Consider the following 24927-nt stretch of genomic DNA (forward strand, 5'->3'; position numbering starts at 1 on the left):
ATCCTAGGGAGGGTAGAGTTATACTCACATTAGTTTCACTGAGAATGACGTCTATAATGCTGCCAATTACGATGAGGAAGTCAAAAATATTCCAAGGATCACTAAAGTAACCCTACATAAGGGAGGGGCAGGCAGGATGGGGATTAAAAAGGAATGTTAGACAGACAGAAACAGTTCAGAATTGGCATTAGAATCACTGCCCTGATAACGCCAGGGGCTGTAGAAGAGCAGCTAGGACCAGGTGTTTCCCTATATGTACAAAAGTTGGCATTACTCAAACATGTAATCCCATTGGAACCAAAGGGATCAAGTGTTTATGTAAGCACGACCTGTGGGAATGCAAGTTGGGGTTAGACTGGTGTTTCTCAACCTTGGCAACTTTAAGATGTGTGGACTTCAACTCCCAGAATTCCCCAGCCAGCATATTGGGAGTTGAAGTCCACACATCTTAAAGTTGCCAAGGTTGAGAAACACTGGGTTAGGCTAATTCTGACTAATAAGAAGGAGTCCTTCCTTTAGTTTAGTTTTGTTTTTTGCTCTTTTTAAGTGTTACAAGATTGATTTGTGGGCAGTTCATTGGAGAGTAGCATTTGCAGGAAACAAATTGTTCCCACAGCTGTAAACTCTAAAACGATGTCTAGCTTTAAAGCAGAGCGTTCTTTATTCTGAGGATAGGAACCTCATAATGACTGCTGGTGGCACTATGCTTAGATTCAATTAAACTATAACTGACATAAATCAGTTGTCTCTGGAATATCCTGAAGACAGAGGAGGATTGAGTAGAAAAGGACCTATATGATTATGAAGAAGGGGATCTTCGTTGACAGCTTACATGGTTTAAAGGCCTACTGAACTCAGGTTTCCCCTTTTATACAGACAATAACAACTGCCGTCTTTCAACCAAATACTATAGTGTGTATTTAACTTATCCATTACTGTAGCATTAGGTCAGCTCTAATATTAAAAATAAATTGGTGTAAGGTAGGACTTAAATGAAAGATTGGAATCTTATGGGTCCTGGGGTGGGATTTGCTCTGTCTTTAAATTAAATACTTGGGTACATTTCTAAGTATTTCAGATATTTTTGCAAGATTTGCAAAAATTCTTTCTTACACATCCATATTCTAAAATCATCTTCCCATTTTTATCGCACTGATGAATGTATATGTCGGTTTCTGGTTGTTTACCATTTTGTGCTAATTTCCCTGTTTCTCCAGCTGTGATCAGTTTTCAAAGAAACCAAACTCAAGTGGCACTGGAGATGTTGTTCTTAGTACAGGAAACTACAGGTCATGGGTGAAATGTGAACCTGAATTCCCAGGATTTTTTAAAGAAAAAAGTTGGGGGGGGGGGAATGGGAAAAGTAATTAGTTCTACACTGGCAAAAGACCAGGTTTAGAAATGTTAGAGGAAAGCAGTTACAATTCACAACTAGGCTAGATCATGATCAAGATTCTGTTTTTGGATGTCCAATCTAACTAAATCTCTCTGGACTGAAAACCTTTCTAAATTTTACTTAACAACAGTTGAAGGAACTGTTAAGAGTCTTGTGGGGAGAAAGTAAAAGAGAGTGTGAAGTTAGAAGGAAGTAAAAAGCATTTCTGAAAAATACGCAAGGGAAATTTCCAGGCAAACCTTGAAACATAGGCTAGTTTGAACCCAACACTTAAAGTATGGAGGGCTAATTTTCCATTTGTTATCCCACAATCAGACAGTTGAGTGCATTGGGAAGGGAAGAAAGCATCAGTTGTGGAGGATATATCATTCAATATTCTGCCTATAAATTTAGAGTAAAATGTTAAAATTAGTGCCACAATGGTCTCCAGCATCTCTAGGAACTAGATCAACCTGGAATAAATGTGTAATTAAACATTTACATCAAGGGCAAGGAAAAAAATGGAGATTAAAAGGCACAGAGATTTTGATTAATAACATAGTACAAACATTGAATGCAAACAAGATATTCATGCCCTCTGAACAGATGAAAGTTTGGGAAACTCAACAGAACCTGTTTCAGTGAAATCCGAGTGGCTAGTCACATTACCAGACGCTAAACCATGAGTGTAATACATTCTTTTCAGTCTTTCTAGTATATTTCAAATGATTCTTAAGGGCTTAATTACATGTGATTTAAAACAAATGTCTTGTTTTATTTTAAAAACAAATATCCATTGGGTGTCAGGAATCCAGATTGAGATCAGGACAGTTACAGTAATTCTATGCCCCTATTCACACTATTCCAGTAAGTAAAAAGCTCCCATTGTGAAAAGCAGATTCAATGGACATGAAATTTCAGATGGGACTGCAACAAAAGATGAAAGTTTAACTACCACTTCCCTTGTGTCTTTGTCTCAGTCTGGATTCCCTGATCCTTCTCTCTCAATTCTAGCACTTTGTGATTAAATGCAGCAGCAATATGCATGACAGATGTATCTAGTTTGTCTCCCAAGCTATACATCAACTGCATTTTTTTACAGTCAGGAAAAAAATAAAGCACACCAGAATGGTCATTGTTTCTGGTACACATTCAGTTTGTGGCCCACCATGATCTCCTGTCAAAACAGTTTTGTAATATTTTACAACTTTATATGCTGTATCCAGTAAAATACGAAATAGTTTGCCATGGCTACAATCGTTATTGTGTACATTTTGGTGTGACTTATGAAAAACACAAATTTATTACATATATAATATAATTATATATATTCTTATTTCTGCCCCAAAACAAAACTTGAAATTAATATTGCCACACATGCACCAATGTGACCGATAAACCACAATGTTCCTCATAGGAATAAAATTTACTGGCCTTGGAACTGATTGTAATCCGGTCTAATTAATTTATTGATTTACTGGTTTTTAAGAAATTAGAAAATTAATCTGCTGCTAGGAAAAATATTTGTATACTTATCAAGCTATTGATGCTGGATCAGGGTTATCATACAGTGATGGCAAGAAAGAAGTCGGTGTTGTTGTACCAAATAAATAACTATTTATACTTAGATAAAGGAAGAAGGATTTCTAAAATAGCTTTAATATGGTGTTAGATGGTGCTTCTGTTCCCACTGAATGCTTTAAAATTCATGGCCATCCATATTATGCCTTTTAATCTTCTCAGTCCTTGGCAGTTGGCTAGGGAGAGATGCTTTGTTTGCCTCCAATCATTATTGGAATATTATTATTTTACAAAACAAAGCTTTATAATAAAAAAGTATAATTAAAAACTAACTAAATTTAGAATTTAGAATAGAGCAGATCTTGTGATTCAAAGGGGATTTGCTAGATTTTCTTTGCATTACCAACTAAGATTGCCAACAGTATTTTGGCTCAATCATTAACTGAAGTAAATGCATGAAGTTTTAAATGAATCCACTATAGTAAAATTCTGCTCCATTAAAATATAGGCTTAAAACTCAGGGCAGAACATGGTTTACATAGCAGAACTTAAGCTCTTTTCTCAAACCAGCATCTCCCATGCTAGTTACTTCACAGAGCTACAATATTCTATGCTTACACAGGAATAACCAAATAATAGTTCAGTGTTGTGAAGCTTTCTCTCTTTTAGCTTCAGCTTTACTATAGTACCATTGTATAGTCTGAGAGAAATCATTAAATATGAATAAACTGAAATAATTAAAAATATTCTAATTTACTTTTGACTGAAAATAGGAATATTTAGGAATAGGGGCAGGCAAACCTTTAATGACAGGGGTTGTATAATGTTTTTGGCTGGCTGGGTTAAGGGGAGTCAGGGTTTTCAACTGAATTTTCTTTGGGTTTGGGGAGGTTTTTTGTTTTGCTTTTTTAAGTTTACTAAGGTTATTTTAGGACTTACAGTACACTTTATTTTGTTTTAATGTTTTTTACTTCAAAGTGGCTAGAAACTATGTTAGTTTTAGCAACTATGTTGAATGGTAGTTCTGAAAACTCCCCAAATAGGATTTGAAGCCCAAATGGAGCCCTGGGACCTCAGGTTGCCAAACCCTGGTTTACTCAGTCCTGAACTCAGCTCTCCACCTAAATTTCCAGAATGTCTGGATTAAAAAAAATAAAAATAAAAATCTCTAAGCCTGTCTTGGGATGGTGTTTTTATAATCACTATAGGTCAAATAAATAACATAGCCCTCTAGATTTTGCAACACTCTACTATTCTATTTCTTTCTTTACTATCTTACCTGTAGAAAAATAAGTTCTTTAAAAGAAATTTCTTTTTAAGTATGTCTGGTTTGTTTTGTAGATGACAAATTGCCATCAACAGTCACCAAGACAGACTGAAAGGCAAGTGCCTGGAAACTGTTTCCTAAGCCATGTGATTTGTTGCTGCATGCGAGCTTTAGAAAGGGAAAAACTTATTGAAGGAAGGGTTCTTCAGTTTAGGAAGAAGGAGGCATTTTCCCATCAGAAAATTTGTTGCGAGTTCTTCTCCCAAGAGGAAAACTAGGGAGGGTTTAAACCAAAAGCAAATTGATGGCATTGTTTATTTTTGCAACTGAAATGGTTAGAGTGCAACAGTTAATCTCCTGCCCAATGGGAGTCCTCTTGCTTTCTTGTCAGAGGTACAGCTAGGTTATCGTTCTGTTTAAAAGTCCAGAAGAGTTCCCAGACCTCAAGTGGGAATTTCTTTATGTCACAGAATACCCTGAAATCTTTTAAGGGAGGAGGACAGGAGGCTAGATATTTTTTTCTCACAAATAATAGTTTTGCTTCACTGTTAAATATAGTACTTAGTACTGACTTTAATTGATTATGAAAAATCAATTCATAATCAGTTAATTAATGAAAGCAGCCATCATACATATGCAGTAGGTGGGTGGGATGGAATCTCACTTGTGCAAGGAAAAAAGCAGAGGGCATTCAGAGGGCACCCGTCAAACCAGCTCTTGGTTTCCTTGCCTACTGTCAGGTTATCTTTCATATACTAAACTTTTCCTTGGTCTTTCATGCCAGATAGAGAGAATGGAGTAGGGAGGAGGGCAAATTACCTCATTTTGTTCTAGTCCTATATGTTTTCATGAAGTATTTCATGAACCTGTCTGTATAGCCACAGGGTTATACAGCCATGTCTGTTTGTTGCTTATGTCAGCAGGCAACAAAACTTGTTAAACAAAGAAGCTCCCATCTAGCATCCTTCAGCATCCCTTTGTTGGCTCAGTACCAAGGAATTCTTTGTATACTCTACAGCACATTTTAGAATCAATAGTACCAACCACCTGTGACTTTTGGCTGCAGCTTGCAGTACCCCAATAAAGCCCTGATTACTCCTTCCTCACATCCAGTTCATCAGTGTCCACAGGGTGGGGTAGAATCAAAACAGCAGTTGACCTATGTAAAAATGGGGTGGTGCTTTGATCACGATGCCACAACATCTTTCCTGTTTTGATCCTCCTCTCACCAGTCCCACTGATCCAGGTGATCAGCAGTCAACTAATATGAACAAACTGCAGTGCAATTAGCAGTTGGAAATGACTATTGGCATTAGGACTATTTCAGTAGGAACTGAATTAAAGTTTTTCTTCTCAACCCCAGCAATCTTGATCAAGATGGTTTTTCTCTCCTACCATGAGTAAGAGAAAACTGCTGTCTTGTATGCATCAGGATGATGGGGAGAGTGAACAGGTTGTAGTATCTGGTTGGCCACTGTGACAAACAAAACACTGGACTAAGATGGGCCTTGATATGATCCAGCAAGGCTATTCTTCTAGTCTTAAAGCTGATCTTTCTCAATCAAACCTTGCTGCCTATTTTTATAGCCCCAGGCAGACTAAAGTTTGGTCTAGTGGTTAAGGCAATGAGCTAGAAACCAGGAGACGGTGAGTTCTAGTCCTGCCTTAGGCATGGGTGCCTAAGCCAGCTGGGTGACCTTGGGCCAGTCACTCTCTCTCAGCCCAGCTCACCTCATAGGGTTGTTGTTGTGGGGAAAATAGGAGGAGGAAAGAGTATTAGGTATGTTTGCTGCCTTGAGTTGTTTATAAAAATAATAAAGGCAGGATAGAAAATAAAATAAATAAATAAATAAATAAAATAATCAAAAGTCTGAGATGCCTGTCAGTCAATTTCCTTACTCTAGCCAAGCCACAGTTCTAAAAAATACACTATCTTTTTTGTTTATATTCTGTGGTGTTAACACTTAAATTTGTATTTTACTTCATTTGCATTTTATTTAACATTTTAATTTTGGAATGTAAAACACCCCAACTAAAAAATATTAGAATTTGGTACATTTTTGTTATTCCCCAAATAAGTTATCTGAATATCTTGATCCTATGCATTTTATGCTTATGTCAGAAAAAGTTTTAATTGGAAGCAATAGTTGTATGTGTGGCAACTAGATTTAATTCTAGCCACTGTGTATCTTGGGCCCCACTTATCAGTGAAAATGTAAAGGTGAAGCCTCCCTGTCATCTTTAATCTTCTTAAAGATTAATACAGGCTTAAATTAATGGGGAGAGTGCCAGTCACTTAATAAAAAAAATCTCTTTGTTCTTGTTCTGTAATATTTTGGAAACATCCATTTTTATTCCTGGGGTCAGAGAATTCTATCACTTTATAGAAATATATTTGATTATTGGTGCAAAAGTTTCATCATAATCCTTGGCATACTTGGTGTGCATTGTTTACACACCAGTTGGGCCTTATGGTGCTGGACATCCCCTTCTGTTTTGCATTGGCTTTGAAGACCCATCTGTTTTCTTTCCTGTGGGTGTCTTGACAAGTTTTCATGTGTTATTATTGTGAAGAGATTCAATTTCTTGTTCTGTAGCCTTTCCCTTTTTCTTTGACTCAGTGGCTGACATTTCCTTGATGTCTTTCAATGTGCAGGGCTCTGTTACATGCTTCTTCTGAGAAACATAGAAAAGCCTTTAGGGTGGAGTGCCTTTGTTGGATCTCTCTGTGCATCTGACCGTGGCACCTCATTTTCCCCTACCTGCTCTGCCATGAGCTTTTAAAGACTTTCTTTGAGGCCTGTAGTCTTGGCTCACTGCTTAACTAGATATGGGGAACAAGTTCTGACACCTCTAAATTATATTTTTCTCCTCATCAAAATCAATAACACTATACATCTTGACAGGTTGTATAGCAGATTCTAGGATTCTGTATACCTTGCAGTATTTTGAGTATCCAACCATGATTTCTCTCTTACATCTGCAATTCAGTTTGATCCTCTTGTCTTTTGACATACAAGCTTAAACCTTAAACTAACACTGTCTTGTGCCCTAGGCTGGGCTTCCTTCCATGTCATAGCACATAGGATCGGGGGTTGCATTTGTGACCCTACTTGGGAACCTCTTTTGCAATGGTGGAAGTGCTGATTGCTTCTCCCCAGTATGGCATACTGCAGCATGCATCTCATCTCAGTCAGAAAACATGTTTTTCTTCTTTGTCATATCATTCTATGTTGTCTGGTGTATAATCCCTTGTCACTGCTTTATATTCATCCCACATTATCTGTGCACAGTACCTGAGGCTTTCTCCTAAGCCACATTTCTTTGAATTTCTCTAATTCTTGGCTCCTCTCACTTGCTCAGTAAATCTTGAATAGTCATCTCTAGAAGTTGATATATATATATAAAATAAATAAAATAAAATAAAATAAATAAAATTTTCTACCTAGTATATTTGTACTGGTCCACAAGTATTGCTGTGAATAAACCCCAGTCTCTTTTTCTCTTCTTTTGGAGAAACATGGTCTTGTATCTTCTCATCAAACAGCAGGGTTGCTGTGATTGATTTACACATGGTCATATTATCAGGCATTTGGCTAAATTCTCCCATTTATGTTCCAAGCTTCTGTGCCAGAGATTTAAATAGTTGTTGTGCTTACTCTCTGTTGCTGCTCTAGGTTCATTGTCTTCAAAATCCATGTCAAAAAATTCATATTGTTAAAGAATATAGTTCAAAGTAATTCATCATATTGAATTATATAGCTATAGTTTCTTTTAAACTTTATTTGATATCCTTTCTGAGTCATATACTTCACTGACAAGAGGCTAGACTGGTCTAAGATGTAGTAGCATCTTCTATTGTTAAATTTATGTCCTTTTTGCTTCACATGCATGAGAATCTCATTGGGCTTCTTCCTGTTCAGAATGTCCTTTTTTCCATATATTATACAAGTCTAATCTCTCCTCCTGCATTTTATTAGTTTGCATCCTATCTCTTGCCTTCCTTTTGCTGTTCTGGAATGATTCCATTCTCTTTGGAATGTATGTGGGCTGGTCTTTTTGGTCTGTCTTTCTTGGGGCACTTGATATACAAATGAGCCAGACTATGCTCTCTCTGCACTCAGCCTTATGGACAGTCTTCAGAGATACCTAACTCTCTCTTTCAGAATTATAGAATTCAAAGTTAATTATTAATAAAGATCTGCCCCATATTTCTCATTTCTAGTAAACGAACTACCATTTCATAGGCTAAGAATTAGAAGTAAAGCAATTAGCATTTCACCTTGGATTCTCAGGCCTTGCCTCTCAAATTGCCTGGCCATTTCAAGCATTTCATTTACATGCAAATGCAGGTTTCCATCTCTTGGCCCCTTGTTACAGTACAAAACTTCCTCAAAAGATGCACCTTTGAAATGGTGAATTTTTCATCATATAGGTCTCAGAGAGATTCCCAGATAACTCTTGGCTATTTCTAAATTTCACTGATATATAAAAGTAGAATCACTCACTACCAAGCATATCATTTTTGATGCATCCTATGTTCTCTGATATTTTCCTCTATCCATGGGTCTTTCCTTTTCTAGCATATATACAAACCCTGGGTCATTTTGAAAGACCAGAGAAATCTGGTCCTTTCAGCTTTTCTACAGATTGAGATCTTCCTGTCTCCATAATGAAAATTGCTACTTTCCTTTCTAGTCTTTCTTTAATGCACAGGATGGTTCACAATTTTTCTGTCTTTTATGGGAATTTTTACTTTTTCTGTGCTGGCCCTATAATTCTGTCTGGAGGAAGTGCTTTGTGTTCCTGGAAAATGAGATCCACTAATGTCATGCGCTGCCTACCTCTGAATAATGCTCAGACACTGGTTCTGTGGAACAGGCTCTGATTTATTCACAGTGTAGGTACAGTATAGGAAAAAAGCTGAGAGTGACAGGAGCGCGCCGGTGCGGGGTTTAAATACCCCGCGCCGGTCAGCGCCCCCTCACTCGCGGTTACGTCACCCCCCCTTTGTCCAACACGTTGTCTTGCCGGTAGGTGAGGGGTTGCGAGGCCCCGCTGGCGTTCCGGGATCGCCCATCATCGGTTTCTCTATTCCTCCGGTGATTGCTGTCAGCTGGGCGATCTCCGTTGCGTTAGCGCTAACAGCTTGGGTGTGCCTCGCGATCCGTTTAGCCATTGTTTCTTGTCCTTCAGTCTTTGTGAGTTGATGGCTACTTATCTTGAGCCCCTTCCCCTGTTTCCTTGCTATTGTCATGTGTGCCATTGCGCTGATGTCTTCAGCTCAATGGCACTCATGACATACTGCCCCCTGTCCGAATAGTGCCCCCCCCGGTTTTCTGGTTTTTTTTTTTTTTTTTCCCTCAGGAGAACTGTCAAAAGAAACTTTTTGAAATTCCCGCCGGAGTATTTTTCGCCCCTCCCTTTGTTCCGCCCTCTACCACGTGCCTTCCTAGGGTGTGTCCTTAGTGCGCATGCCCAGGTCACGCCCTGGCGTGCGCATGCTCCGGCCACACCCTGTTTGTTTGGCTCAGTTCGACGAGGAGAGAGGCGTGGCTGGTCGGGTGCTTATCAGCTCCAGGTAGGGCCCTTCTTTTTTATTCAAGTGCGTCGCCTTTGTTATGTGTGCTCCTGGGCGTTGCCCCCAGGATGCCCTGTTGACTTGCTTGCCACTCCCCCGTGGGCCCGGGGCGGGGGGAGGGTGCTGGCGAACGCTTGTTACTGCCTCGTGGGCCCGGGGCGGGGGGAGTGAGTCCCGGGGGGGGAGGTCCACCCAAGTCGCGGGCTTGGGGGGGCCCTTTCCCTTGGGGCACGGTAGGCGGGGGGGGCCCGCGGGGGAGGGGTTTTGCAGGTGACGGCTTGCTAGCCTTGGTTTTGGCTTGTCGGGGTATGCCCGGTGAAAAGCCCGGGTCAGGTCAGGCGCGTTAACGTTGTGCGCCGCCACCCATTCTGGGTGGGGGAAGTGTTTCCACCTGACCAAATAGTGTAAAGTTCCCCGTTGCCTGTGAGAGTCGAGTATGTCCCTTACGTCAAAGTGATGTTGCCCGTCGATCATCACCGGTGAGGGCTGTGGCGTGCTTGGGTGCCATCGAGAGGTGGTTGCCGGTTTCAGGAGGCTGGTGTGGAACACCGGGTGGAGTCTCCGTAGGTTGTGTGGCAGGTCCAAGCGTATTGCCACCGGGTTCACTATTTGCGTGACTCGGAACGGCCCGATGTACTTAGGCCCCAGTTTTTTCGAGGGTTGGGGTGACTTTAGAAATTTGGTGGATAGGTAGACCATATCCCCCGCCTGGAACGTCGGTTGTTGGCGCCGGTGCTTGTTGGCCTGCTCTTTGTAGGCCGCCTGTGCATCCTTCAGCGCTGCCGTGATTATTGGCCACAATTCCGCAATCTTCCGTCCCCAGTCGCTAGCGTCCACCTGGGGTTCCGGGGGTTGTGGTAGCTCCGGTATGGGGACGAAGTCGCGTCCCGAGACTACTTCGAACGGAGTTTTCCCCGTGCTCGTGTGGACGGCGTTGTTGTATGCGACTTCGGCGAACGGGAGTAGTTCAGCCCAGTCGTCTTGATGATAGTTGGTATATGAGCGTATGAATTGCTCTAGGGTGGCATTGAGGACCTCTGTGGCTCCGTCCGTCTGGGGGTGCCAGGCAGTGGATAGGGCCTGTTGGGTCCCCGTCAGCTTTAGGAAGGCCCGCCAGAATTTAGAGGTGAACTGTGTGCCCCTGTCGGTCACCACACGTGCGGGACATCTGTGTAACCTGTACACGTGGATGAGGAAGAGTTTGGCTAGTTGTTGTGCGGACGGGACCGACGTGCAGGGGATGAAGTGGGCCTGTTTCGAGAAGTAATCCTTCACCACCCAAATGGCCGTTTTCTTCTGGCTGGGTGGGAGGTCCACTATAAAATCCATAGAGATTTCCTCCCATGGGCGGGAGGGTTCTGCCACCTGTTGTAATAGCCCCGCGGGTTTGCCTGGTGCCCGTTTGGCCCTAGCGCACGTTGGGCAGGACGCTACGTATGCTTTCACGTCTCGTCTGAGCGCGGGCCACCAGAATTGACGCCTTGTTAGGTGTAGGGTCTTGAGGAACCCAAAGTGTCCTGCTTGCTTGGCGTCGTGTGACCTATGCAAGATCGCTTGGCGTTGCGAGTCCGGGACATAGATTCTGCCTTCCCCCCATGCCAGGTCCTGTGCCATCGTTACCTTGTCGGGGTTTGCCAGGAACCAGGGGTCGGTTTTGAGGGCGGCGGCGAGGTCCGTGCGTATTCCCCCTGGTAGTTGCGGTTGGCTTCATCTGGTCGCAGGTTGTCCCGCCGTCGGCTGCGCCGTAGAGTCGAGCTGCCTCCGAGCGCCGCTTCGGGTGGTCACGGCCATCCCCAGTTGCGAGGCGGATAGGACCGTCCCAATGGTGTCTGGGGCGGGTTCTTCGTCCTGGGGCAGTCGAGAGAGGGCGTCGGCCAGGAAGTTCTTTTTTCCCGGCATGAACTTCAGCTGGAAATTAAAGCGGCTGAAGAATTGGGCCCATCGGACCTGTTTTGGGCTAAGGCGTCTGGGTGTTCGGAGGGCCTCGAGGTTCCGGTGGTCGGTCCAGACCTCGAATGGTTGGGTGGCTCCCTCGAGTAGGTGTCGCCATGTTTCTAGCGCCGATTTTACCGCGAAGGCTTCTTTCTCCCAGACGTGCCATCGCCTTTCTGTCTCGGAAAATTTCCTCGACAGGTAGGCGCATGGTTTCAGGAGTCCCGTGGGGTCCTTTTGGAGTAGGATGGCCCCCAGGGAGAAGTCTGAGGCATCGGCTTGGACCACGAACGGCCGTTCTGGGTCCGGGTGCGCGAGGATTGGCTCCGTGGTGAACAGCGCTTTCAGCTTGTTGAATGCGGTCTGGCACGCGGGAGTCCAATTCAATACTGTGCCCGGGTTCTTGGCGCGCCGGGTGTCCCCCACCCCTTTGGTTTTGAGGAGGTCCGTTAGGGGGAGGGCTATCTCTGCGAACCCCCGGGCGAATGACCTGTAAAAATTCGCGAAGCCGAGGAAGCTCTGGAGTTGGCGTCTGTTGCGGGGGCGTTCCCAGTTCAGCACCGCCTTGACTTTTGTGGGGTCCATTTCTATGCCGTCTCCGGAGATTCGGTACCCCAGGTAGTCTAGGCGCGCTTTATGAAATTCGCACTTTGTAGGTTTGGCATAGAGCTGTGCCCTTCTGAGCTTGTCGAGGACTTGCCTGACTAGGGTCACATGTTCCTTGTGCGTTTTAGTGTAGATAAGGACGTTGTCTATGTAGACAAGGACCCCTTTGAACAGGTGTTCATGCAGTACCTCATTGATGAGCTGCATAAACACCCCGGGGGCCCCCGCGAGTCCGAACGGCAGCACTTTGTACTGGAAGGCGCCTAGGGGGCAGTTGAACGCAGTCTTCCATTCGTCCCCCTCCCTGATTCGGATGCGGTAGTACGCCTCGCGAAGGTCCAATTTGGAAAAGACTTTGCCCGTGGACAGGTGGGCGAGCATGTCTTTCACCAGGGGTAAGGGGTATTTGTTGGACAGGGAAGCCGCGTTTAGGCCCCGGTAGTCGGTGCAGAGCCGTAGGGTGCCGTCTTTCTTCTCCCGGAATAAGACGGGGGCTCCGACTGGTGAGCATGCTGGCTCTATGAATCCCCTCTCTAGGTTTTTATCGATGAACTCCCGGAGGGTTGCCATCTCCTTCAGGGTCATCGAGTAGATCTTCGGTCTAGGTAAGGGGACGTCGGGCAGCAGGTCGATCCGGCAATCCGTCTTGCGGTGGGGGGGGTAGTTGGTCAGCTTCCGCCTCTCCGAAGACCTCGGAGAAGTCGGCGTATTGTTCTGGTAGGTCTGCTGTGGTAGCGGCGTTGTCCTGTGTAGTCGCTTCTGCTCGTCCCACAGTGGGGTTGGTTCTGCCCGCTGGAACTGGTGCCCGATACTTGCCGTCGCCAAATGTGAAGGTGCGGGTCTCCCAGTTGATGCGCGGGTTGTTTGTCGCGAGCCATGGCATTCCCAGGACTGCAATGGGCCGTCCGATGTGGGTGACGATGAACGATGTGCATTTGGTGTGAGTGCCCATTTGCAGGGTGACCGGCTCGGTTTGCATCGTAGCTGGTTTCCCTCCCGCTGTAGAGCCGTCCAGCTGGTGGAATGCCAGCGGCGTGGGGAGGGGGAAGCAGCGGAGGTCGAGTTTGGCGACTAAGTCGGGGTGGATGAGGTTTTTTGAGCACCCCGAGTCCACTAGTGCCGCGGCCGTGGTGGCTCCGTTGCCGGCAGAGAGTTTAATTGCCGCCATTATCATGGAGCTTTCGTCGTTCCGTCGAGGTGGTCCGCGCTGCTGTCCCACCGCCTGCCTCGCAACGCGTTTCAGGGCAGGCGGGGAGCTTTTCCCGCCGGCTGGTCTGGGTCTACGTTGTCCTCTTCCCCCCAGTAGGCGTCCCAGCCTTCCTCTGGTGTCGCTGTGGCTACGGTCATTCGGCGGTGAGGGGGCGGCACCAGGTTAGGTGGTTTGGGGCTAGCTTTCGGGGTGGGTTTAGGCGCACTGGTCGGCAGTCGGTTGGCGAAGCAATCCGCCGTCTTGTGCCCAAGTTTTCCACACCTCCCGCAGGGCTCCCGATTAAATTTCTTCTTTGGGTATGTGGGGCCGGCCGTCCCCACGTGTGGTGCGGATACCTTTTTGCAGGTGTAGTTCATGTCTTCCGTAGTTGTCATGAGGAAGGTGCGGTGCGCGTGTTCGGCTTTCCCCGCGAGGTGGATCCACCCGTGTAGAGTTTCTGGGTTGTCGCGGTAGAGGGCCCATTGCAGTACGTCGCAGTTGAGCCCCCTTTTGAACATTTCCAGCAGGGTGGTCTCGGACCAGTCGCTGACCTTCCCCGCGAGGGCTTTGAACTCGAGGGCGTAGTCTGGGACAGTGCGTGTGCCCTGTTTAAGTCTTTGGAGTGCGCTCTTCGCCCTCACTTTGGCTAGTGGGTCTTCGAAGTAGCTTCTCATCTCCTTGATGAAGGCGGGGAAGTTGGCGAGGGCGGGGGAGCTGGACTCGTACAGTTGGACGTACCAGTCCGCCGCCCGGTCTTGTAATTTGATCGCCACGGCAGCGATTTTGTCCGCTTCGGAGTCATAGGAGTGTCCGTGACTCCCCATGAACTCCCTGGCGTTCGTGATAAAGAACGACAGTTTCGCGGGGTTCCCATCAAAGAAGATGGGGAAGTCCTTTGGGGCCCGGGCGTTTTGTGCGGCCCTTCCTCTCGCTTCCCGGCCTGTGGTGTCGTCCGCCTGGGCCGTCTGTTGACCTTCATTTGGCCCGTGGGGGTTCGGCGCTTCGCTCGGGGTGCGGACCTGTGCAGGGACGTCGTTGGGCGGCGCGGGGGGCATGAGCGACTGAAGCATGGTCCGGAGTTCCTTCAGTTGGGTCTGCATGGCCGCGAGACCAGCTCGTGCTTCCTCGTCCACGATCCGCGCCGCCGCTGGGGCCGGTTCTGTCGGTGTGTCGGCGGGGGTGGGTTGCCGGTGGGGTTCAGTCTCTCTCGGCCGTTGGTCCGCTTCCTCCGCCGTCTGCTGGGTGTCTCCATCGTCCTCCTCCGTGCTTACCGCCGTTGGGCTGTCGCTCCACGGCCGTTGCTGGGGTGCGATGTGGGGCGCGGGGTTCTCCGCTGGTTTCGGAAGGTATGTTGCTCCCTCCCGTGGTCGGGTTGCCTCCGTCGCCATCTCCCCTTGGGGTTGGAGCCGAGGCTCGGGTTGGGTCGGGTGGGCGTCCATGGCTCCGGGAGTCCGCGGTGCCTCTGGCCTCGATCGGTCCTCCTCTGCTTCTTGCCGTGCGGCTCGCCCTCCTTGTCCGCGTCGCGCCGGCCTCATCTTCCTGGTCTTCTCGCTGTCTACTCCTCCCGCGGCTCTTTGTCGTCCGGTGGGGCTCGGCGAGGCTGAGTTTATGACTCTCAGCTTTATGTCATGCGCTGCCTACCTCTGAATAATGCTCAGACACTGGTTCTGTGGAACAGGCTCTGATTTATTCACAGTGTAGGTACAGTATAGGAAAAAAGCTGAGAGTGACAGGAGCGCGCCGGTGCGGGGTTTAAATACCCCGCGCCGGTCAGCGCCCCCTCACTCACGGTTACGTCACCCCCCCTTTGTCCAACACGTTGTCTTGCCGGTAGGTGAGGGGTTGCGAGGCCCCGCTGGCGTTCCGGGATCGCCCATCATCGGTTTCTCTATTCCTCCGGTGATTGCTGTCAGCTGGGCGATCTCCGTTGCGTTAGCGCTAACAGCTTGGGTGTGCCTCGCGATCCGTTTAGCCATTGTTTCTTGTCCTTCAGTCTTTGTGAGTTGATGGCTACTTATCTTGAGCCCCTTCCCCTGTTTCCTTGCTATTGTCATGTGTGCCATTGCGCTGATGTCTTCAGCTCAACGGCACTCATGACAACTAAGTTCAAAGACTATTGAAGCAGGTTGCATAGCTTCAACTAGAAGGAGATTTATTTGCATGAAATACACAACCAAAGCAGAACAGCCTAGCACCTGGCTAGCTACATCCTACCAGGAGGAGAATCAAGAGGAGAACACGCCATGTGTGAATAACTAGGGGACTAAGGTAGAAAAAACCCCCCTGAGATTAGCAACCTCATGAACAAAGAGCAAGTAGAATAAGAAACAAATGGGGACACCGAGAGAATTCCTAACTCTATGCATACTTCCCTGCCCCTTATGGTCAGCAGGTTATGAGGTGCTGAGAAACACTGCATTTGAAGTCACATTGTCAAGAGAATAAACACTATTACTAGATTTGAAGCAGATTTGAAACCTTTGGATCCTGGTTAAAAAACAGCATGTAATCATTTCTTTGCTGTCATTTCACACATTCTGACTCATAAGCCTAAATCATATACATGAGTTGTATGGAATATTACTAAGTATCAACAGATATCAAGCAGAGATAATGCATGCTTTATTAAAGTTACAACACAATTTAGCCATAGCAATAGACATGAAATTAACATTACCAAATGGAAGAAAGGAGGAAAAAAAAAACCTTGAAAGCTAAAGCTGCCTGGGGATCGTAGCCAATTGCTAGAAAAGCACAATCTCTATACACAATATTTATTAGTTTCCATCACTGATTTTTTTTAAAAAAGGCAACTACTGCAATCTGACTACCTTATGTTTTTCTGAGGGGATGACTCGGGAAATGAAATATGTTCTACAGTATCCCATCTTTGAAATTTGTCTCAAAGCACGTTTTCCCCTTCTCCCAAAGATGTTTCTTTTTACTTTTCCAGGAAGAAATCAGCCCCATTTTTTCACCATGATACAGAAGTACAATTCCATATAGAACAGTTTATTCATTCCTATCCAGTTCTTTAGTTCCGACAGTATTTTCTTGGGTCTCTTATTTTAAAATTATTATAATAAAAACAAGAGAATTGGTATGGCTGAGTATATTGAAGAAACCTCAGTCCAGATCCCTGCATAACTTTTCAACAATTTCTTGTAAAAATTATTTGGGAGAAAATATAGATTCAGTCCTAAGAGCATTAGTGCCAGGAGGACAGCAGATGATGGAGAAGGAGCCTTTATTCATCACCAAACAGAAGCATCCAGCGAGGTACCACAAGGTCTGGTACTCTTCAATAATAAAAAATAATTTTAAAAATGGCCAGGGGGACAAGGGGAGGGTTACTCTTAAACATTTTTATTAGTGACCTGGATGGTGAGACAGTGGGATGGTTACCACATGTGCCGATGTCACAAGATACATTGATTTAATTTATAATTTCAACCTCTATTGTCTCTTCTACTTTTAAGGTACAGTATTTATATATTATAGATGAAACAATTATTTCAAAATTATATTGATAGATTAGAAAAACTGGGTTCAAAAACAATATTATTTATCACATTTCTCCACTGCCTAACTCCCAGATGACTTTGGTGGCTTCACAGACTAAAAACAGAATAAAATATAAAACAATGTGGAATGAAGCATAAAACATAACTAGAGGGAAACCATTAAAAGACACAACCTAACTCCATTACATCTAATACTAAAAGAGGACCTGCCCAGCCATCTAGCCCCAGGTTTTCAAGGGTCACCTTAAGGCAGGCAAAGTGGAGGCCCTGCAGAACTCCAGGAGGATGCTGTTCCTAAGGGCAGGTGCTGTGACAGAGAAGGCCTCCTTTCTGGGTCCTCCCAGATGGCACTCTTTATCTGATGGGTCTCAGAGCAGGCTGACCCTACTGGAATGAATAGAATGGCCAGATACTACAGAAGGCAGTATCTGTAATATTGTAAGAATCTAAGAATAGATTTCTTGGATCGGGCCAAGGTACATCTTAGTCTGGCATTTTGTTTCACTATGGCCAACCAGATGTCTTTCTGAGCTTCTAAGCAGGAGATGGAGACAATATCCCATTCCTGCCATTCTTTCCTGCAAGTGATATTTGGAGGCATGCTAGCTCCAGTCTTGAGGAACTTGCCCTTGCAAAACTTGTTCTCCATGAATTTATCCAATCCACTTTTAAAGCCATCCAAGTTGGTAGCTGTCACAATGTCTTCCCATAATAATTCCATAGGTTACTTATGTGCTGTGTGAAAAAATGCCTTCCTTTATTCTAAATCTCTTTCCAGCTAGTTTCATGGACTTATGTGTGTCCTAGTGTTTTGACAAAGGAAGGCAAATTCCCCCCTGTCCTCTTTGTCCATGCCATCCACAGTTTTATACTGTATGTTTTAATCATGTCTCTCCTCAATTACCATTTTTCCAAGCTAGAGAATTCCAAATGTTCTGGATTTTGCTTGTAGGTTAGGTTTTCAAGCCTCGTGGTAATTCTGCTTGAAGCCTCCTGGTAATTCTCTTCTGCACTTTTTCCAGTTTTATGGTATTTTTTTAATGGTGATCAGAACTGTATATAGTATTCTGGATATGAACATACTATACCCTGGTATAAGGACATTACAGTGGCAGTTTTATTTTCAATAGCTTTCCAATTTAAACCTTTACCTTTTCCAAAACTGCTGCAAACTGAGTTTACTGCTTCACTGATCTGTCTTGAAGCCCTCAAGATCTTTTTTGGAGTTAGTTACAGAGAGCTCAGACACATACACATATTTATATGGTAATTTTCTTAGGTTCCATAATTTAAAAATACTATTTATGCAATGAATTATTTTCCAAAGACCATGTTATCTAAAAAGACCATTCCTGGCATAACAAAGCTAAAATAACTATTAGTACAAACTTAGTGGGACTCAAACTAGCTTCTACTTACAAGCACAAAGGATTTTATTTTATGCTGCAAATGTAAAATAGACTAAGAAATGATTCACAGAAATGTTTTGGAAGTGGAGAAATCACCATGGCATAGCACCTTCTTCTAACATTTCTGTGATAAAAAGCACTTAATATATAAATAACCTGAAGAGAATTCACTTTTTAGACTTTGCAATGTTTCATATTATAGGCAGTCCTCATTTAGTGACCGCCTAGTTTAGCAACTGTTTTTGGTTACAACAGTGATGAAGAAGAAACTTTGCAACCAATCCTCACATTTATGACCTTCACAGGTCTATAAAACAAAGGAAAGCTGAAGTAAGATCGTAAGCACAGTCGTGGTTTCACTTAGCGACTGCTTCACTTAACAACCTAGTTGCCGATCCTAATTGTGATCACTAAACGAGGACTACCTGTACTAGCATTCTTAGAAGACCATTTAAATCATGTGAGTTTGTACTCACCTTATACTAGCCACTGTCTCATGAATTAAGAACAGTGAAGGATATACAGGGTGTACCAACACTCAGGCCCCATAAGCCAATCACCATTTGCTTTATTAATTACTTTTTCCAGAGAAAATGTTATTATATTTAGGAGTGTTCAAAGGTCATGCGTCAAATGACTAAGGAAGTGTTTAGAAGACAATGGCAACCAATTCAAACAATTAACGTAATGTATACAATAAATTGCCTATAGGGCCTGATTCTTGGTACACCTTGTACATTAGGGGCTGCTTTCCAATCTTGGGGAATTATTGTGGCTGCAATTCACAAAATGGTTACCACAATGTTTTATTTATTTCTGCAATACACCTTAAAAAATTTTTTTTTAAGGCCTGGTGAATATGCCCTTCTAGGGGTGTGGGATGGAGAACCATGTCTCACCTACTCAGGTATGCTGCTTTGTCTGCTCTGTGTTTCTGGAGGAGGAGGAGGATACAGGGAGCAGACAAAGCAAGAATATTTTCCTCATTCTGTTGCAGCCCTCGAGCCAGGCATTTCCTGTGCAAGTTTAGAAATGGAGGAGTGTCCTGGGGGCACTTCAATTCTGCTGGACTTTTGGGAAATGCTCCTAACTCTGCCAACCCACTTCCCATCACTTCTTGTCGATTTCCCAGGATTGTACAGAACCAGAGCCGGCCTGGAGGCTGGGCATCACAGCCACCGAGCAAAGGGATCTTTCCCTCCGTTTCTCCAGGCAACCTTCTCAATGCCTTAATATTGAGGGGTAAGTGGCGAATGCTCTTGCATTCTGTTCATGCCTCCCATCTCCACTGTTGAGCAAGCAGGGTGGGTGAAATTCCTTCACCTGGAAGCCAGACATTGCTGAGCAAATGAGAAACATTTCCTCACTTTCCCTTCCCAACCTCATCAATGCTTGATGAGCACTCTCTCTTTTTTCCTGTCTCCTCTTTCTGGAGAAGTTGCCATTTTTCTTCCTCCCGTCCCAGCACTGCTGTTCTTCCTTTACCTTTTTCTTCCAATCCTCTTTTTTGAATCATACAAGCCTTCCTGATGGAACTTTCTACCACTATCTCTTTGGTAAAGTGCTCTGCTTACATCTGAGGGATCTGGGGATGTTCCTTCTTTAACTTTGCTTTTAAAAAGGAGAGGAAAAGGGTGTGTCAGAGAGCACTTTTCAGGCCCAGGAGCAAATATCTTGATTCTGGCTTCATGTTAGCCGTTACAACTGGCACTGAGAAAATCCTTATGTTCCCATGGGGGTCCATTGGGGTGCATGACACTCTACAGCTTCTGTTTTCTGAAGAATCACAGAACTGCTGTATGATTCATAAAGGCATGATTCTGTCCATATACACAATTTAAAAATGGAGAGGCTATTCCAAGCAGAGATTGAGATTCCAGCCTAGACAACAACTGCTCAAGGCCATTTCCTAGGTAGATTATGGAGGAGTATGGGAGATTAAAAAGGAGATACTACCTTTTTCATCTCCTCCAGTCTGCTTTTTGACCCCATACATGCACAGAGAGAAACTTTGATCGATAACATACCTTGGGTTTGAAGGCAATTAACTTCAGAACCATCTCAATGGTGAAAAGGCCAGTGAACAGCATGTTGAGGATGTTCATTGCTTCTTTGAAGATAGGACTTTGACCATAGTGCTGAAAATAAATCCCCAACAACTAATCATTCCATTTTGCATTGTGAAAAGTGGACTGTTTTCCCTTTTTACCAGTTCTCTCTCCCCACCCCCCTCCACTCCCATTTCCTTCTGATTTCTTCATAATTTCATGAATTAACTATTAAAAATTTATTTCACCTCAAAGCCAGGTATGGTACGGAGAACATGGCTTTCTGTCTAACACAATATGGTGCTATCCTGGGGATAACCAATTGCAATATGATAATAAAATGTACACTTGCACACACACAGATGGATTGTGATTTTAACCCATATCTGATTAACTAAAAAGAAAGGCCCTACTCTCAGTGTTATGAACTAGAAAATAACGGAAGGGACATTGAAGGAACAGGGAGAAAAGGGAGGGTAGATCTTCAAGATCAAAATGAAACAGTGAGCTATAAACCAGAAATTATACATAGTTTGGGCTGGGTTTATATTCTACTGCTGCTTTTGTCTGAATACCAATTAATGGAGCTTGGTCCCCTGGCTGAAGTATTAGTCAGAATGTACTACTTTATATGGGAGCTTCATGTAGCTCCTTACAAGTGTACAAAACACTTCACTACCTTAGTCAACTCTGAAACAGCCCTATATACTAAGGCAAAGTATTATTAACTAAATATTTTAGAGGCAGTGGGAAGATGGAAAGCAGTGGCAGAAGGAATATTAACTTGCTGAAGGCTACCTACTGAATTGGTGGCTTCAATAACATTCAGAGTAGGGGTTCCCTAGTTTCCAGTTTAAGCCATTAGACAACATTCATTTGGGTAATTCCACTATCACTATGGGTGTCTGAACACTTTTGAGGATATACATGTTTACAGAATTTAAATTAAAAAAGGCTTTTAAAAACCACTGTTTCTGCATATGAAAACATGTAGACTTGCACTTAGGAAATACACTTGCTTTAAAAAACGGTATGCAGTTGACACACCTTAATCTGCTTTCACAGAATGGGACAAATTAATACTTTCAGATAATTTTGGTTCTCTCACAGTAGAAAATTCTTCCTGGTTTTAATAACATACTTCTTTTTTTCCTGATAATTAAACAAACTACAGTACGTTAAAGAAACTATGTGGTTTCTAGCTCATGAATATTGTTGTGAATTCAATATTAGCTATGATATTGTAAGGCTTCCTAGGGCTGTATACTGCTTTGGGTTCTATTCCAAAAAAGTGTTTCAGAATGCATGGGGCAAGGACGCTGCATCTGTCCTCAACTGTTTAAAGCGAACAATACCATTTCCTGAGATAATGGGGAAGCTGCCTCAGGCAGTCATAGAATCCCAGGGGAAGATGCAGCTGCTTTGAAGTATCTTTTCCAAATTATTTCTGAAACTCTGCACAGCCCTGGTATTTTCTAACTTCCCACCTACCTGCATGGCCAGGCAGATGGTGTTCAGCAAGATGAGGACGAACATCAGGTATTCAAAATAGGTGGAGTTCACCACATACCATACTTTATATTGGTACTGGTTTTTGGGGATATACCTCCGCAGGGGCCGGGCCTTCAGGGCATATTCTACACATTGGCGCTGTTAAGAGAAAGTAGTGGGTTAGATGGTTCATCTATAACAATAAAAATAAATTCTACAAGTAAATGATTGTTTAGCTTGGTCAGAAATATTCAGCATAAAAGCCCTTCTTCCTTTAGGAGAAATTATTAGTTTCTAATAATGAGTCTTTGTGGTGCCTTAAAGACTAACACATTGTTTTGGGCCCAAACGTTTGTGTAGTACAGACCATTTTGTGAGAAACAACTGGTAGAGCGATCGTACCTCATGTAAGTTCATGTAGTTTTGAGAATTCCATCTAGTATGACCTTAAGGTAAAGGTAAAGGTTTCCCTTGACATTAAGTCCAGTTTGTGTCTGACTCTAGGGGACGGTGCTCATCTCCATTTCAAAGCCGAAGAGCCGGCGTTTGTCCGAAGACACTTCCGTGGTCATGTGGCCGGCATGACTACATGGAACGCCGTTACCTGCCCGCCGAAGCAGTACCTATTAATCTACTCACATTTGCATGTTTTCAAACTGCTAGGTTGGCAGGAGCTGGGACTAGCAACGGGAGCTCACCCCGTCACGCGGTTTCGAACTGCCGACCTTCCGATCGGCAAGCTCAGCAGCTCAGCGGTTTAACCCGCAGCACCTTAGATGACTGGAAATTCTAGGAGTTGCAGTCCTAAAACATCTGTATTAAATCTGAGATTCTTTCATATTGCAATCTTGTAACTATTTATTTTGGAATAAACCCCACTGATACATTCCTCTTACTTTTCAGTGGTTTGGGTTCTAAATGGCACTCACTCTCTGACTTTGGCACTCACTAGTGGCACTCACTCTCTGACTTTGGCACTCACTAGTGGCACTCGCTCTCTGACTTTGGCACTCACTAGTGGCACTCGCTCTCTGACTTTCCTAGAAGAAAGATATTTGCAAACGTTCTTGTCAGCCACATGAATCCTACTGTCTCCCAACAAGATATCAGTTGAAAGGAACCTTCAGAGCAAGAAGAAATATCTCATTTTTTTCTTATTCACCTAATATTCAGCTATAACGTCCACATGAAATGTTTTGCTGGCATCAATACTGTAGTATCATCAACTTGTTTTTGCAGATACATGGCAATAAAATTTAGGCTTCCATGTTAGCCTCAAAAAAAGAAATCATTTTATCCATTCAACAAATTATTCTAACAGCCATTATACCACTAGATATAATAGGTTTCTTCAACTGCATCATGGAGCTTGATGTTATCTCTGCCTCAAAAAATAAATTATTTTATCAGTTAAAAAATTAAGCTGTAATAGTTTCTGCACTGCTAGACGTAATTAATTTCTTCAGTCACATCATGGAATTACCTGGTTCTTGTCAAGCTCACAGTTCTTATATTCCTGTTCTCCTTGCTCTTGAAATGTGACGATGACAAAACCAACAAAGATGTTCATCATGAAGAAAGCAATGATGATGATATAAATAATGAAGAAAATTGAGATCTCCACCCTGTGGTTATAGATTGGCCCCACATCCTCCATATGGGAATCTATGGATTGATACAGCAGTCTGGAAGAAAAGCGGGGGGGAGGAAATAGACACTAAACACTTTCAGACAACCCTAATTGGCAGGCCTTTTTCTAAGATCCTTCCTGAGCTGCTAATTGCATACTCTAGGGCTCAGCTGAAAGGACAAGCAGCCTTCTGAATGTGCCATTTGGAAGTTTTCAGATTTCCAGACATTGGCTTAATCTTGTGACTGTACCAGTGGTTGTCAGAAATGAAATGGTATTTTCTAAAGAACTTTTGAAACAGGCATTGAATTAGCACATGATAACACCCTGAAGTATTGATTGACAAGCCTAGTTTGACATGTCAGTTTAAATGCTGAAAAAGGCAAGTTATTTGGGGCCCATGAAATGTAAAGAAACATTGCCTTATATACTCACTCTGGCCAGCCTTCAAAGGTTGAAACAGTGAAAAGGGCCATCATAGCTGTGAGGACATTGTCAAAATCAAATTTGCTATTCTCCCAGCTTCGGGCCTGAATCATCGGTTGAGACACCTCTCCATCCTTGTAAGTGATAAAATTGCCCCTGTGAGAAGAAGGAAATAGATGCAAAAGAAAGTTCCTTGACAGCAGTTGACAGGGAAGAGTGGTCAGGCAAACCATCATGAACTCACTTGCACTCTGCTTCTGTTTGCTTGGAGCTATCGGTGCAGCTGTACAGTTTGCCCTGGATGAGGATGAAAGAGAAGAATAATTTAATTACAGAGCAGAACACAGAGCTATGCTTTAATTACTGCCTCATGAAGAAAAAATGTGTGTTGTCCTTTCTTCATCTATTGCCATTTAAAGTTTTTAATAGCTTGAATTGTATTGCCGGTACTACAGCATTCTGTTTCGATCTTGGCCTGTGTTGCCAAAAATTGTACTTCTGAACTAAGTTATAAGGTTTGATTCAGGACAACACACATACAGCAGGGTTAAGAGTCAGATTGAGATAGGAATAATTATTTATCAGATATTTACTTTGTACTGTAACTCAGAATACCTTTTATTAAAACGGTTGTTTTTAATCTTTAAGTATATAATTTTAAAAGGAGTCTGAAGCAAAAGTCATCAATAAAACAGGTTTCCAGCCATTTTCCAAACTATTTCAAACGTGCAAATCCACCAAAATGTCCAACTTGATCTGGCAGGTGCATTACATAAATATACTGAGAATTTGCCCTTTATTTGAATGGGTATGAAGGAAGAGTGAATGGGCTGAGAGGGAAGGGAAAGCCTAAGAAAATTGTGATTTGAAGGAGTTGCAGCAACCTTCAAAAAGAACAGGATGAAAAGCTTACATAACAAAAGACAGT

At 43.7% G+C, this 24927-nt stretch overlaps 1 protein-coding gene across 1 annotated transcript in view; it reads right to left on the minus strand.

Annotated features, from left to right (window-relative positions):
• Positions 1–24927, minus strand: part of CACNA1C (calcium voltage-gated channel subunit alpha1 C) — a 506884-nt gene that overhangs the window by 58523 nt on the left and 423434 nt on the right. Inside the window, exons 25-30 of the mRNA XM_063309210.1 lie at positions 24244–24296; positions 24009–24155; positions 23427–23628; positions 21944–22102; positions 20432–20542; positions 29–112 (exon numbers count right to left, since the gene is read on the minus strand). Of these exons, the coding sequence (XP_063165280.1) occupies positions 29–112; positions 20432–20542; positions 21944–22102; positions 23427–23628; positions 24009–24155; positions 24244–24296 (756 nt within the window). The remainder of the gene's footprint in view (positions 1–28; positions 113–20431; positions 20543–21943; positions 22103–23426; positions 23629–24008; positions 24156–24243; positions 24297–24927) is intronic.

The sequence above is a fragment of the Candoia aspera genome, chromosome 7 (genome assembly GCF_035149785.1).
Source record: "Candoia aspera isolate rCanAsp1 chromosome 7, rCanAsp1.hap2, whole genome shotgun sequence".
NCBI lineage: Eukaryota > Metazoa > Chordata > Lepidosauria > Squamata > Boidae > Candoia > Candoia aspera.